This window comes from Acipenser ruthenus, chromosome 2, assembly GCF_902713425.1.
Source record: "Acipenser ruthenus chromosome 2, fAciRut3.2 maternal haplotype, whole genome shotgun sequence".
Lineage (NCBI taxonomy): Eukaryota > Metazoa > Chordata > Actinopteri > Acipenseriformes > Acipenseridae > Acipenser > Acipenser ruthenus.
The window spans coordinates 20033708-20047207 of record NC_081190.1 but is presented as its reverse complement, the minus strand read 5'-3'; the positions used below and the strand labels follow the sequence as shown (position 1 = coordinate 20047207).

General features: G+C 40.6%; 1 protein-coding gene across 1 annotated transcript; it reads left to right on the top strand.

Moving 5' to 3' along the window:
- The first annotated feature begins 1868 nt into the window (after window positions 1-1868).
- LOC131698637 (cyclic AMP-responsive element-binding protein 3-like protein 4) lies at window positions 1869-12598 on the top strand. Its single transcript, XM_058991347.1, has 10 exons — window positions 1869-2021; window positions 3247-3387; window positions 6913-7249; window positions 7614-7711; window positions 8367-8465; window positions 9251-9357; window positions 9888-9956; window positions 10395-10479; window positions 11070-11163; window positions 11571-12598. Exons 1-10 carry the CDS (start codon window positions 2004-2006, stop codon window positions 11954-11956), a joined length of 1434 nt encoding a protein of 477 aa, XP_058847330.1. The 5' UTR covers window positions 1869-2003; the 3' UTR covers window positions 11957-12598.
- The last annotated feature ends 902 nt before the right edge of the window (window positions 12599-13500 follow it).

Genomic DNA, 13500 nt, shown 5'->3' with positions numbered 1-13500 from the left:
AGAGCCATTTCAGTACTGTGAAAAGGGTGAGTGATTGTTTTTCTTAAAGGTCATTGTCAGCCAGATGGTTAGATAATTGAGAAGCTACTACTCATTATGAAGTTAGAAATGCCTAAAATGGGAATGGAGAGACAAGTCTATAATTAATCAAAATGTTAGGATCAAGAGAAGGTTTTGTAATTGCACACAGCTGTTTAGAAACCCACCTTCTTAGAAACACTATGTGTCTGACAGAAAAAGTCACAGTGCTGTTTCATCATGAAGCACAGGGAAGCAAACTGTTCAAGAAAAGCTTGGAAATGTACATGTGATTTGATTTCTATTACACAAGAGTAGATGTTAAAACTTCATGCTGATTTGAACTCGGCTCTCGCCAAGATAAGCACCAACTAAGACGTAGCTTTACAGTAAACTAATGTGATCCATCTGTGTCTCCATCCATTTGCGCTTCCTTCCATTTGCGCTTCCTTCCATATGATGATGTAGATATCCTTCTGTCTGGTGTTGATGGCTGAAGTGTAATGCTGGCTCCAGGGATCAGCTTATTGCCTCCCTAGCGCATCAGCACACACAACGGCTGCGATGCTGGCTCCGGGGATCAACCACAGTGCAGCCTCCCCAGCGCATCAGCATGACAACCGTCTTAGTTCAAATAACTATCATTTGAAATTGGTCAACAAGTAATTATTGAAAGCCTCTATTGCTCACACGTCAAATACAATATTATTTATATTTTTTTGAAGGAAAGCTTTTATTTTAAAACATATACAGTAAGCCCAAGTCCTGCAACTTCAGTAGCTGTAAGTATATAACCAAATAACATTTAGCATTTTCTCATGAGTCACGGATTGAATAACCACATATCCATACACTGCAAATATATAAATGCAATGTAATTAACAGTTGTTCATGTTTTGTTTTTAACATTTACATTTTGTAAGCTGTACAATACCATGTATACCAAAATCCATTCTGTTTTAAATGTGTGTTTTGGTCAAAGAACTAGGTTGCACAAAACTCTTTGGTCAAAGCATGTACCTAATATATATATATATATATATATATATATATATATATATATATATATATATATATATATATATATATATATATATATATATATATATGTTTAATGTAACGTGTTTCTTTCATAACTGCACATGATGTGAGGTCTACATAGCTCTTTCTAAAACAGTGCATCCACAATGAGGATATAGGGGCCAGTTCTTAAAGCGTTTTACTACAAAGTGCCAGGAGGACCTGTTGATAACGCAAAACTAGAAATAAACAATTTAGGAATACCTCAGTTATTTATTTCTTGTTTTATTGCTTCAAGTGTTTGTCATTTGAGAAAAAAAATGGTGCTTATGACAATTTGTAGAAAATGGCTTTTTGTGGATCTCCCTTGCTGTTTTTAAACGTCATCAAGGGTCTATGTAGAATATGTTTGCAAAATGACACTGCTGGATCGATAAACATAAAGGTTTCACTTATTTAAATGAAGTGTGTTGTGCTTCATAATAAGTATGATTACTGAAATGTGTCCATCTGCTACTGTTTGCATAGACTATCAGTCCTACTTAGCCTTGCCCAGTGTACTCTTCCCTTTATTAAATTATAGAGCTTCTTCTAAATTGTGTGCTAATTATAACCTGTAGTAATGTGTTTCAGCATTAAGACACGATTTATTTTGTCTGAGGCTATTTTGAAAGAACTGGAAAATACTTTTTGCAAGAATGGATCGCCAACACAGCAAATAAACGTGTAATTACAAACTGAGCAAGGAGTCTGCTTGAGGGACGCAGGCTAGAAAAACTACATCTCCTAGAAAGTACCACTCAGAGGAGGAAGTAAGGCGCATGGTAATGTCGTATTTGTTCACTGCTGTAGGTATCAATTACGTAATTTCTGTCTTGTTGGAAGGGGATTTCAGCAGGAAAGTAGACTTCAACCAGCAACAACAGCGATTAGAAAGAGAGACGTTTGTGTAGTTCTTATAGCAGATGTTGAGTTCTAAAAAGGTACGGTAATTTTCTGTTGTTTAAATATCATATTTAATACCAGCAGGATTGTTGGTTTGTAAAAATATAAAAAAAATATTTGATGACGTACCGCACTTTGCGCTATTAATACTTGAAGCCTGTACTGTCTTTAGTTATAACATGATCATCATAATAAAACATTATTATTTAACATTGACGATTAGGTGATGATGACGATATAGATAAATATGTCCAGGTTTAACATTGCACCAGCAAACTTGTTTTAGAATAGTGATTACCAGTTCTGCAAACACATATCTTAAGTACATTAAAGCTTGTTATAGAATAATACAATTGTTTTAAACAAAACAAGTGACGTTTCTGTGCGTATTATTAAACTATATTTATTTGTTTATGGTATGGTAGAAGCTACCTTTGTATGAGTTCGCGACACAGTAATTACATTTATTTTGTTGCACGACAAATGTATGTTGTTACATTTTCCTGTTGAGCTGGTTTTCGGCTGTGCTGATGTAATGGTGCTTCGCTTTCATGTGACCATGAGGAAGTGGGTGGGGTTTTAAGTTGCTGTCCGCTGCATTTCATTCTGAAACCTGCGGTAATACTGTACCATGCAAAAACAAAAAACAGATCAGTATCGGCTGTCAAAATGACATAAATCGCCAAGTCTTTTCCAAGGTAGAGAGGTTTGCTCTCATACCCTGTGTTGAAGCAATTGTACTGCATTATTTTAGTATTATAACCTATTTGTTATCACACTTCATAAATGCTTCATAAATAAACATGTATCGGCTAATTTATTTTTAAATCTATTCTGAGGCACAATTTGCCGTAACTGAATTTCCATATACTGTATTCAATGGATTAATTAAGTCAACTCCATGCCTGTTTGCAATATTTAATAATGGTATATACAATTTATATAGGGGGCGAATCCATTCAAATGTCACGAACAAACTAAAATGCAGAAAAGACTAAAAAATGCCTCGCACTCCAATGGAATTTGAAAAGCTTTGAAAATGTTTCATCGTGTGTGTTGCAGGAGGTCTGGATGATGGCGGTTTTCTTATAATTTTAACATTTCTCCTGCATTGTCAGTTTTTGTAATGAATAGCTGGCTTCAGATTTTAGAACTGCAATACAGTTGAAACATACTAAATATAATATTAGTTTGCTGTTTTGCACAGAAAATACCATGCACTATCCTGTATAGCCCAAACTGACTGAGGCTTTTCGATTGCAGATGCCCTATACCCAGGACTTTCCAGAGATGGAAAGCACAGATCTGTTGGGACTGCTGTTTAACGATGGGAATGCTGATAATGATGATGTCTTCGCTGACGGGGCCATGCTGATGGAGGAATGGGGTCTTTCGGAGCAAGATGTAGGTTTATTTCTATTAAACACGATGCATACTCCACGTATATAAAAGAAGAGGAGATAGGGAGCAAGTCTTTTTTAAGCAGTTGAGTTGGTTTGATAAATGTAGGGGTTCAAAAAGCTGTGCTTTCCTTACTGAAAACAAAATAAGAACATAAGAACATAAGAAAGGTTACAAATGAGAGGAAGCCATTCAGCCCATCTTGCTCGTTTGGTTGTTAGTAGCTTATTGATCCCAGAATCTCATCAAGCAGCTTCTTGAATGATCCCAGGGTGTCAGCTTCAACAACATTACTGGGGAGTTGGTTCCATACCCTCACAATTCTCTGTGTAAAAAAGTGCCTCCTATTTTCTTTTCTGAATGCCCCTTTATCTAATCTCATTTGTGACCCCTGGTCCTTGTTTCTTTTTTCAGGTCAAAAATGTCCCCTGGGTCGACATTGTCTATACCTTTTAGGATTTTGAATGTTTGAATCAGATCACCGCATAGTCTTCTTTGTTCAAGACTGAATAGATTCAATTCTTATATCCTGTCTGCATACAACATACCTTTTAAACCCGGGAATTCTGGTTTCTCTTCTTTGCACTCTTTCTAGAGCAGTAATATCCTTTCTGCACAGCAGACGGTCTTGTAATTTATGACGTCACAGAAACCCTAGATTATATTATTTTCCTGTAACTCACTGAAGCCCATCTATTATTGTGGCAAAGTGCCCCGCCCCTGTGTGCATTTGTGTGATCTGTGTTGTATGTTGCGTGCGTGTGTGTGTTAATGTTGGTGTATAGATTGGTACACGGGATATAAACGGGTCTGTGTTTCACGTATATTTAAAGTGTAGATTTGTATTTAGGCACGAGGAGAGCACAAATCACTTCACGTGCTGGTTAAATGTAATATGTGAGCACGGGGTTGCACAGAATTAATTCACGTGCTGGGATTCAAGTGAATAATTAATTAGTAATTGAATCCCAGCACAACAGTATATATAGATGCACATTTTCACTCAGTGGTGGTTGGGTGTTCGAGAGTGGAGAACGGGTGAGAGAGAGAAGGAGAAACGTAAAATAAGATCGTAAATAATAGTTGTTTGTACTCACCGTGTTCGTCTGTCTGTCCTGCACCGTCTGTTTAGTGTTTAGTACGTTTTGTTTGTCTTTTTATTTTGGCGTGTAGTGCCGTGTCCCGTGTTTTTGTCTGTTAAAACCTTTTATTTTCTGTGCTGTTAATTATTAAATGCTGAGCGCGATCACGCGCTCAGCTTGATCACGCGCTCAGCTTAAACAAACCACATCTCTCTGTTTATTGTGTTCCTGTTTCTGGTCTGACGCCACCCACTCCGGCCGTCGTTGTGACACGTGGTGTCAGAAGAGGGATAACAGCGCCTCCAAGCGTCAGACCAGGAGAGGGGGTTTTGTGTTTAAAAAAAAAAAAAAAAAAAAAAAAAAAAAACACAGGACTGGTTTCAAAAAAAAAAAAAGTGAAAATGGAAGGCTGGAGAGACGGCTGCCGGGACCTGGAGGACCTCCTCGGGGGCCTCGAGGACCAAGGCTGGTGCATGGCCTGTGGAGTCTACGGACACACGGTGGCGATCTGCCCCTTCCAAGGTGAGGAGGAGGAGGAACCGGATAAAGAGGTGAAGGACAGGGAGGAGGAGTGCCGCCTAAGGGCCAGGCATCCACGGCGATGTAACAAGCCATCGCCGGGGTGCCTCCTCTGCGACCAGGATCACCTGTTCGCCCACTGTCCCTTCCGCAGCTATGGGGAGGAGCCTGAGCGTCCACAGACCAAGCGGGAGGAGCCTGAGCGTCCACAGCCCAAATGGGAGGAGCCTGAACGTCCTACGCCTGAGTGGAAGGAGCCCGAACATCCTACGCCTGAGTGGGAGGAGCCCGAACGTCCTACGCCTGAGTGGGAGGAGCCCGAACGTCCTACGCCTGAGTGGGAGGAGCCCGAACGTCCTACGCCTGAGTGGGAGGAGCCCGAACGTCCTACGCCTGAGTGGGGGGAGCCCGAACGTCCACAGCCCAAGAGGGGGGAGTCGGTGCGTCCACAGCCCAAAAGGGAGGAGTCGGTGCGTCCACAGCCCAAAAGGGAGGAGTCGGTGCGTCCACAGCCCAAAGGGAGGCAAGTCGGGGCTTCCACAGCCCTGGGACCCAAGCCACCAGCAGAGGGAAAATGCCTGCTGGTTCAGCCCCAAGGGCCGGAAGGGGAGGAGTTACAGGCCCAACCCCCTGGAAATTTTTGGGGGGGAGAGGGGCAGGAGGCTGGTGTCCCCCAGCAGCCTCTATTCATGCTGCTGAAGGCAGCACGGCGCGCACCAGCCCAGCCGCCACAGCGGAGGGAGCCAGCGCCGCCAGGAGCAGAGGAGCTGCCTCTGCCTCCGCCACCTCCACCGCTTCCTCCACTAGGAGCAGAGGAGCAGGAGCTGCCTCTGCCTCCACCACCACCAGGAGCAGAGGAGCAGGAGCTGCCTCTGCCTCCGCCACCTCCACCGCTTCCTCCACTAGGAGCAGAGGAGCAGGAGCTGCCTCTGCCTCCACCACCGCCAGGAGCAGAGGAGCAGGAGCTGCCTCTGCCTCCACCACTTCCAGGAGCAGAGGAGCAGGAGCTGCCTCTGCCTCCACCACCTCCAGGAGCAGAGGAGCAGGAGCTGCCTCTGCCTCCACCACCTCCAGGAGCAGAGGAGCAGGAGCTGCCTCTGCCTCCACCACCTCCAGGAGCAGAGGAGCTGGAGCTGCCTCTGCCTCCACCACCGCCAGGAGCAGAGGAGCTGGAGCTACCTCTGCCTCCGCCAGGAGCAGAGGAGCAGGAGCTGCCTCTGCTGCCCGTACCTCCGCAGGGAGTACGGTGGCCGGAGCCCCAGAAAGGGGAGCTGCCGGCCACGAAGAAGGGGGACGAGGTCTGGAGACCACTTTCCCCAGCAGCAGTTTCGCTGCAGGAGTTCTTGTGGCCGGAGCCCCACAGGAGGGAGCTGCCGGCTACGAAGAAGGGGGAGGTCGGGGGACCACCTGCCCCCGCAGCTTTTTCGCTGCAGGATGGGACCAACAGGCTGTCAGCCGTGCCACTACCGGCAGGGGTGCTGACAGCATTGCCAGCCAAGGGCCCACTGAAGCCTCCCTTCCCAGCCCGAGACTTTGTTCTGGACTGCTGGGTTTTTAAGGGGGGAGGTGGCCGTTGAGGCCATGTGTGCTGCGCACAAGGGGGGGTATATGTGGCAAAGTGTTCGTCTGTCTGTCCTGCACCGTCTGTTTAGTGTTTAGTACGTTTTGTTTGTCTTTTTATTTTGGCGTGTAGTGCCGTGTCCCGTGTTTTTGTCTGTTAAAACCTTTTATTTTCTGTGCTGTTAATTATTAAATGCTGAGCGCGATCACGCGCTCAGCTTAAACAAACCACATCTCTCTGTTTATTGTGTTCCTGTTTCTGGTCTGACGCCACCCACTCCGGCCGTCGTTGTGACAATTATATATGTGTGTGTTTCCCAAAAGCAATATTTGGCAATATGAATAGCTTTTTATATATTTATTGCAGATGCTGAATGGCATTGAAACAGAAGACTTCTTAAATTCCATTTTGGGCCGTTTGGAAGACGAGCCGGCTACATTACAGTCCTGGTCCCCCCAGGGCAGTGACAGCGGGATATCTGATGATAACAATAACTGGAACAGCTCTTCCAGCAGTGACATCACACCATCACCCAGTCCCAAGTTCTGTGAACAGCCAGTCAACAGCCCTGAATTTCAAACCAACACCGAGGTCATACAGACAGACCATAACTATTCCCTGAACCAGGACCAGCAGAGCACCAGCGACACTCTGCAGAGCGTACGAACGGAGCATCCTGAAACAGACGTGTCCATCGATTTAGGTGTGTAAAGGTTTTCACTTGTGCCACATGTCAGGCCACTGCCACCGTAATCACAAGAGTTGAAATATCACATTGGCTAGTTAGCAGTACGCCTAAATTCTAACCCTGTGACGTATTGCTTTGCAGAGAGCTTGTGTGTTTTACATTCATCATAATAACATGTATGTTTGGATCTCTTGAGTTATTTGGGTCAGTTATATAATGTAATGTAGTAGCTGTAATTCATGTCTCGATCTTGGCTAATAAGGTGTCAGTTCAAGAGAGGATTGAGAAAGGAGGCTAACTTAGAATGTTCGACATAAAATGTTCTTGTACAGTCTGATTTGTTGACCCATATTTGTATTGCACAAAAATTTCCACTTAGATGACTGGGAATCACAGTATATGGTTGAAGATTACTCCAGTGAAACCCCGGTCTCTCTTGCAATGGAAGATTTCTCTCAATCTGATAAGGAATGCCAGGTATGCTTTTTGAAATAACCTAAATTAAAACAGAAAAAACTTCTGCCATAAAACATTGTGTTGTGAAGACTTTGAATTTGTAAAATAGGTTTGTATCTATATTTTAGTTTATATGATGTTCAACACAATTTCAAAGATTAATAAGAATAGTGAAAGGGATCTTTTAAATCCAATATCTATCTATCTATCTATCTATCTATCTATCTATCTATCTATCTATCTATCTATATAAAAAAATTTCAGGGATGGAAATAAGACTCCTATTGCATAGCAGTTTGATCCATTCCTGGTTTTACTATGAGTTTAATCACAGCTGAGCTTGTTACCTATACACTGTGGCTGATCAAGCTTGTATTAACACCAGGAATGGATTAAACTGTTATTAAACTGTTATGCAATAGGTGACATAAAAAATAACAAATGTTAAGAAAATGTTAACTTGCATTGTTTTAAATTAGAGATTTGTCTTTTTCACCAAGTCAAACATGTTATCCTTGTACAACTCTTTAAGTAATTCAACTGCATAAATATTGCTTTAAAAAAAAGAAAAGAAAAAAAAATATATATATATATTTTTGTGTGTGTGTCAAAGTTTGACATCAGAGGTAATAATGTATACCTGAACAGCCATTAGCTGTATTTTTCTTCTTTTCAGATCCAGTTTCAATTCAAGGAACTGGTTCTAACAGAAGAAGAAAAGAGAATTATGGGAAAGGAAGGGATTTCAATACCAACTAATTTGCCCCTCACAAAGGTCAGTTTTCCTCTCACGTTTACATCGAAAGCTTCTTGTTTATGCATTTTGTTTAGGGAGTGGCACAGTTCTATATTCTTTGATTAACTTGCACCCTGCAGGGTTAACCCAGTTCTATATTTTATTGGAGCGTTTTACAGCACTGGGGAATCTCTGAATTGCTTAATCATAATATATTGTCACAACTCAAAAGAAACGTGGTCAAGTACACTAAAAGGTTTTGGAATGTGCACAGTGTACTTTTGCACTTTACTATGGGACTTAGTTTTATCATAGTTTTTATCAGATTTAGTGACTACACTGGACAGAAGTTACCAGTAACATTTATGTCATTTTGGCATTCCATTCAAAACGGGTGTGTTTAAACAAATAATATGGTTCAGTATTGAGTTCCTAAAGACTGTAGGTGTGACCTAAAACAGCTTAGTGATAGAATGTTTTTTTTCAATGGATTAAACGAGTTGTCACGCCAGTTATAGGTGTGATTTCTAAGAATTGTGATAAACATTTAAACATTTAAGACACATTCGGGTTCAATATTCTGCTTCAACTGACACAATCATTTTAATATAATATACACAGTTGCTGCATTACAAAGACACTTCAAAAGCTGTCTGTCCCAACAAGAGTCCTGTTAATCTGTGACTTCACTTTTACACACAGATGTTTAAAATTGTTAATGTGGTATTGTTTCCCCATGACCTGTCACAAAAGAGAACAATCACCCTGTGTGTTGACTTGTAGAAACTTCTCCTTCAAACTAAACCAACCCTGTTTCTTTTCAGGGTGAGGAGCGCATGCTGAAAAGGATCCGAAGAAAGATCCGCAACAAGCAGTCAGCCCAAGAGAGCCGCAAAAAGAAAAAGCACTATGTGGATGGGCTAGAAAGCAGGTAGGTGGCATTACAGCCTCCTGTTATTGCATTGTAGTCTACATTGGGCACTCCCGTGGCTTGGATCTCTTTGTGACTTATAACTGTAGGATAGTAGGTCCTGGGTATAGTCTAGCAGTAAACTGTACTGTAGAATTAGGGCTTGAAGTTTTTGGGTGTTACTTTTGATCACATGACCCTTTACACTTCTTTTGAGCTGATTCTGTTTCCTAATTAAACTCGGAAAAAGCTGTTCATTACAAAACAATGTCATTTGTTTTTACCTTCATATCTTAACTGTGCCTGATTCTGTTTCGTGTAATTTTTATTTCAAACAGACATGACAAATTACGTTAATGGCTCATCGCTGATCCTAATTGCATTACATTCTTGCAGTCACCTAGTTTATCGTTGTGCTTTTGTTATTTTCACTCATTTAACATTCCTTGATTATAAAGTGTATATATATATATATATATATATATATATATATATATATATATATAATATGATATAATTGTTTTAATATTTTTTTTATTATCATTATATAGAGTTGCTGCCTGCACAGTTCAGAACCAGGAGCTACAGAAGAAGGTGAATCAGCTACAAAAGCAAAACCTGTGAGTAGAATATTCATTTCTTTGTTCATTTTGTTGTATCTAAATGGAAAAACATTTCCAAAATGTGACCATAAGTTAAAATCCATAGTTTTTTAAAATATATATAAAAAGCCTTGATTATTCAAACTTCAATTTACAAACAGCCTCCTCGTAACCTGTCTCATTGTGTGCAATACTCTCCTGTCCTGATGTTGTAGAAAATGTGCTAACCAGCTCTCAATCTCTGATACTGACCGTGCAATTTAGTAATTCATGTGTGTTTTTTATAACCTTGTTTTTTTTTTAAAACTGTTTTGGCACTGTGTTTCAATATCTCATGATGGATTGTTTAAGGTTGTGGGTGTTATGTGGAGTCTTCTACCTCCTAATTTAAAAAATAAATAAATACAAATATTGCTCAAACAAAAATAAATACAAATTGTTCAATCTGCTTACCAGGAGTCTTATTGAGCAGTTACGGAAGCTTCAGACACTGGTGAAGCAAACCACAATGAAATCAACCACCTCGAGCACCTGCATCATGGTGAGCCTTTCCTCTTCATACCATTCTGTTTAAGCACTTAGATGCTCTGCAAATATGGGAGGCTTTTGGCAACTGCTCCTTTGCAGTCAGCGTCAAGCAAGAGATAGATGGCACTGTGATGTTAATGCTCTCGCCTCAAATGGAGTCTGGATTGGGTCTCGCAATTGAGATGAGTTTTATTAAATTCATTCAAAAACCGAGCCCCCCTAATCCAGGCAGATGTGAGACGTGTTTGAAGGGCAATGTGGTTACACTCGCTGCTTTTACGGCTATGTGGATAAATGGAGACGCTGGTAATTTTACAGTGGTTAAGAGGAATTATACAGAGGTTGTAATATTAGTTTTCAGAATAAAACCAGCCATTTTAATTGTTCTACTGCATATCTGCGTTATGGCATTTTGCTGTTGCATTGAAGATGACATATATTGCAAGACATACTTTCATTTTTGTTCACAAAAAGACGAAGGCAAATCTCTTTTTTTGTGCATTGGGACTATTTTGCAGAACTGTGTATTTTTAGTGTTGGAGTTCTTGTTTTATGTATTTTTTTATTTTTCGGGATCCATATTTGTATTTGTTCCCCCCACAGGTATTCCTGTTGTCATTTTGCCTGATTGTATTCCCAAGTGTGAACCCATTCGGTACAAGCGGGTCCCAGAAGGAACTGTACACCCCTTCAGGAGGTAAAGGCCAAGATCAGTTCACTTTTAGGGGAAATACATTTGTGTAATTAGTTGAGCGATGTATTATTGGATTAATGTTTAAAAGAAATATTGCTGCACATACCACTACAGCTATCGTGAGGCAAGGTAGCTATGGTGGCTTATGAGTTCTGTCCATAATCTTCAGCACCCTTGATTAGAGACTGGATTTGGTCTAGACATATGTCACGTTTTAGAGTTGCTTTTTTATTCAGACAACTGCTTGGTAAGGACATTATCACAAAATATCAGAATCTGGGAACATAAGGAGCTATCTGTGCATCTCATTTATGTATATAAGACACTTGCATTATATATATATATATATATATATATATATATATCAGTGGTGTCATTTTTTAAGTAACGTTTTTTTCTCTTCTGTTCAGTTATTTCAAGAAGCCTTCGTTCACTTTCTGGTGTGGAAACCATTAAAGATGAACCAGCAACAACACATTCCCTTGATGCCACAGAGAAGGATCTGTTATTAAATGTGGAAATCACAAAATCTGTGCTGTCTGAAGGGCTGAATCGCACACCAGAGGTTCAAAAAGTAGAAAAAGCAGAATCTGAATCTGCAGTTAACAGTAACTCCTCCTCCGACTTGCCCTCACAAGCCAAAACCAAGCTGTCACCGGCAGGAGAAAGACACCTCAGCCCTGGAAATGAGGCGGTGGACTACACAATGACTGCCGCCGCAGTGAACAAGGAGGACTGGCTCGACCAGAAAACCACAACCGTGATAATACAGCAACATCGCTCGGATGAAATGTAAAAGGAATGTTCCTGCTCCAGTTTTGAAATAAGTTTAGTCAGTCAAGCCGTGCACTGTAAGCAGAATGTTATAAATATTTATATATATATATATATATTCCCTTGTAGCAAGGGTTTCCATGCGACTTATTTGACGTGGTGAACATGAAGCTCTTACTGTTGTATAGTATACTGTGTTCAGGTGATGCAAACTTTAAATATGCTGGGAAACAATATGGCCCTGTGTTTTATATACAGTACCTTTTAAGATAATCCATGTACTTGCATCAATACTTTATGCCCTCTGAATTTACATATCTGTGTCTGTTTATTATCCCATGGTATGTTTTTCTTTTAATCGTCGTTTATTGCTTATGGAATGTTTGTTTTTTATTGTTGTATTGAAATGTTAGAAGAAAATGCTATGACCTGTAGAATCAGTGACTGCAATTTGTGGGGAAAAAATAGAGGATTTACACAGCTAAAGCTTACTGTTACCTGTAGCTATAAATCAATCCTTACTGTGTTTCTATGTAGTGCGCACTGTGTTTCTATTATATAATCATCTGATGACTGTGACTGTCATTGCTATGCTATTGATTGTACTGCAGTACTGTTTAATTTGTGTCTTTTTTAAATAATAATAATAAAAAATAGAGCGCCACTGTTTCAGTTCTGATTATTAAGCCTGCTAGTGAATGGAGTTCATTTATTTTAGGCAAAGCCACCACAATTTCTGCTTTCTGTACAAGTTAACACTAATGCATTAACCATTTTAGGTGTGAACTTCACACCTGACACCCTGGGATTGAAGCTGACACCCTGGGATCCTTCAAGAAGCTGCTTGATGAGATTCTGGGATCAATAAGCTACTAACAACCAAACGAGCAAGATGGTCTTAATGGCTTCCTCTCGTTTGTAAACTTTCTTATGTTCTTATGTAATTTCACTGTTACTCCTCTGGGAAAACCTAACCTTCACTTTGATCTGTGATCGAAGAAGTCTGACACCGTGGGATGTGTGTAACGCATTTATATTCTGGCCTCATACAAATAATTGCATTCAATTAAGCCTGTTCCTAACAAACGCTAACCCTTCTTCTCAAAGCCTAATATCTTAGAGGCTTCATATTTGCAGGGTTATATAAACGCTGCATAGTAACCTTTTACATTGATCCAGCAGGGTTATGTCTGATTTAAATCCAGTTGATTTTTTTTTTCATTTACTACCTATTTTATATAGTTTCTCAAGGAAAATACATGAAAAGTATGTTTTCAAAAACCTGTTATTAACACAAACGTCTTATTCTCACTGTCTGTAAACTAAAACGAATGGCTGCCCCCGGTTCTGTGGCGCATAAATAGAGCGAAGACGTAAAAAATGGTATTGTGAAGACATCTTACCCCGTTATAGAGCGCCTGCCCCATCATTAACATACTCGCCGAAGCGATTCTAATGATAGTTCAATGGGGTCCTGAATAGACAACTGAGCACTGTGTTAAGACCCGCTGAAACCAGGTTTATTTAGTGGTGCAATCAGGAACTTTAACAATTGAACACACTATA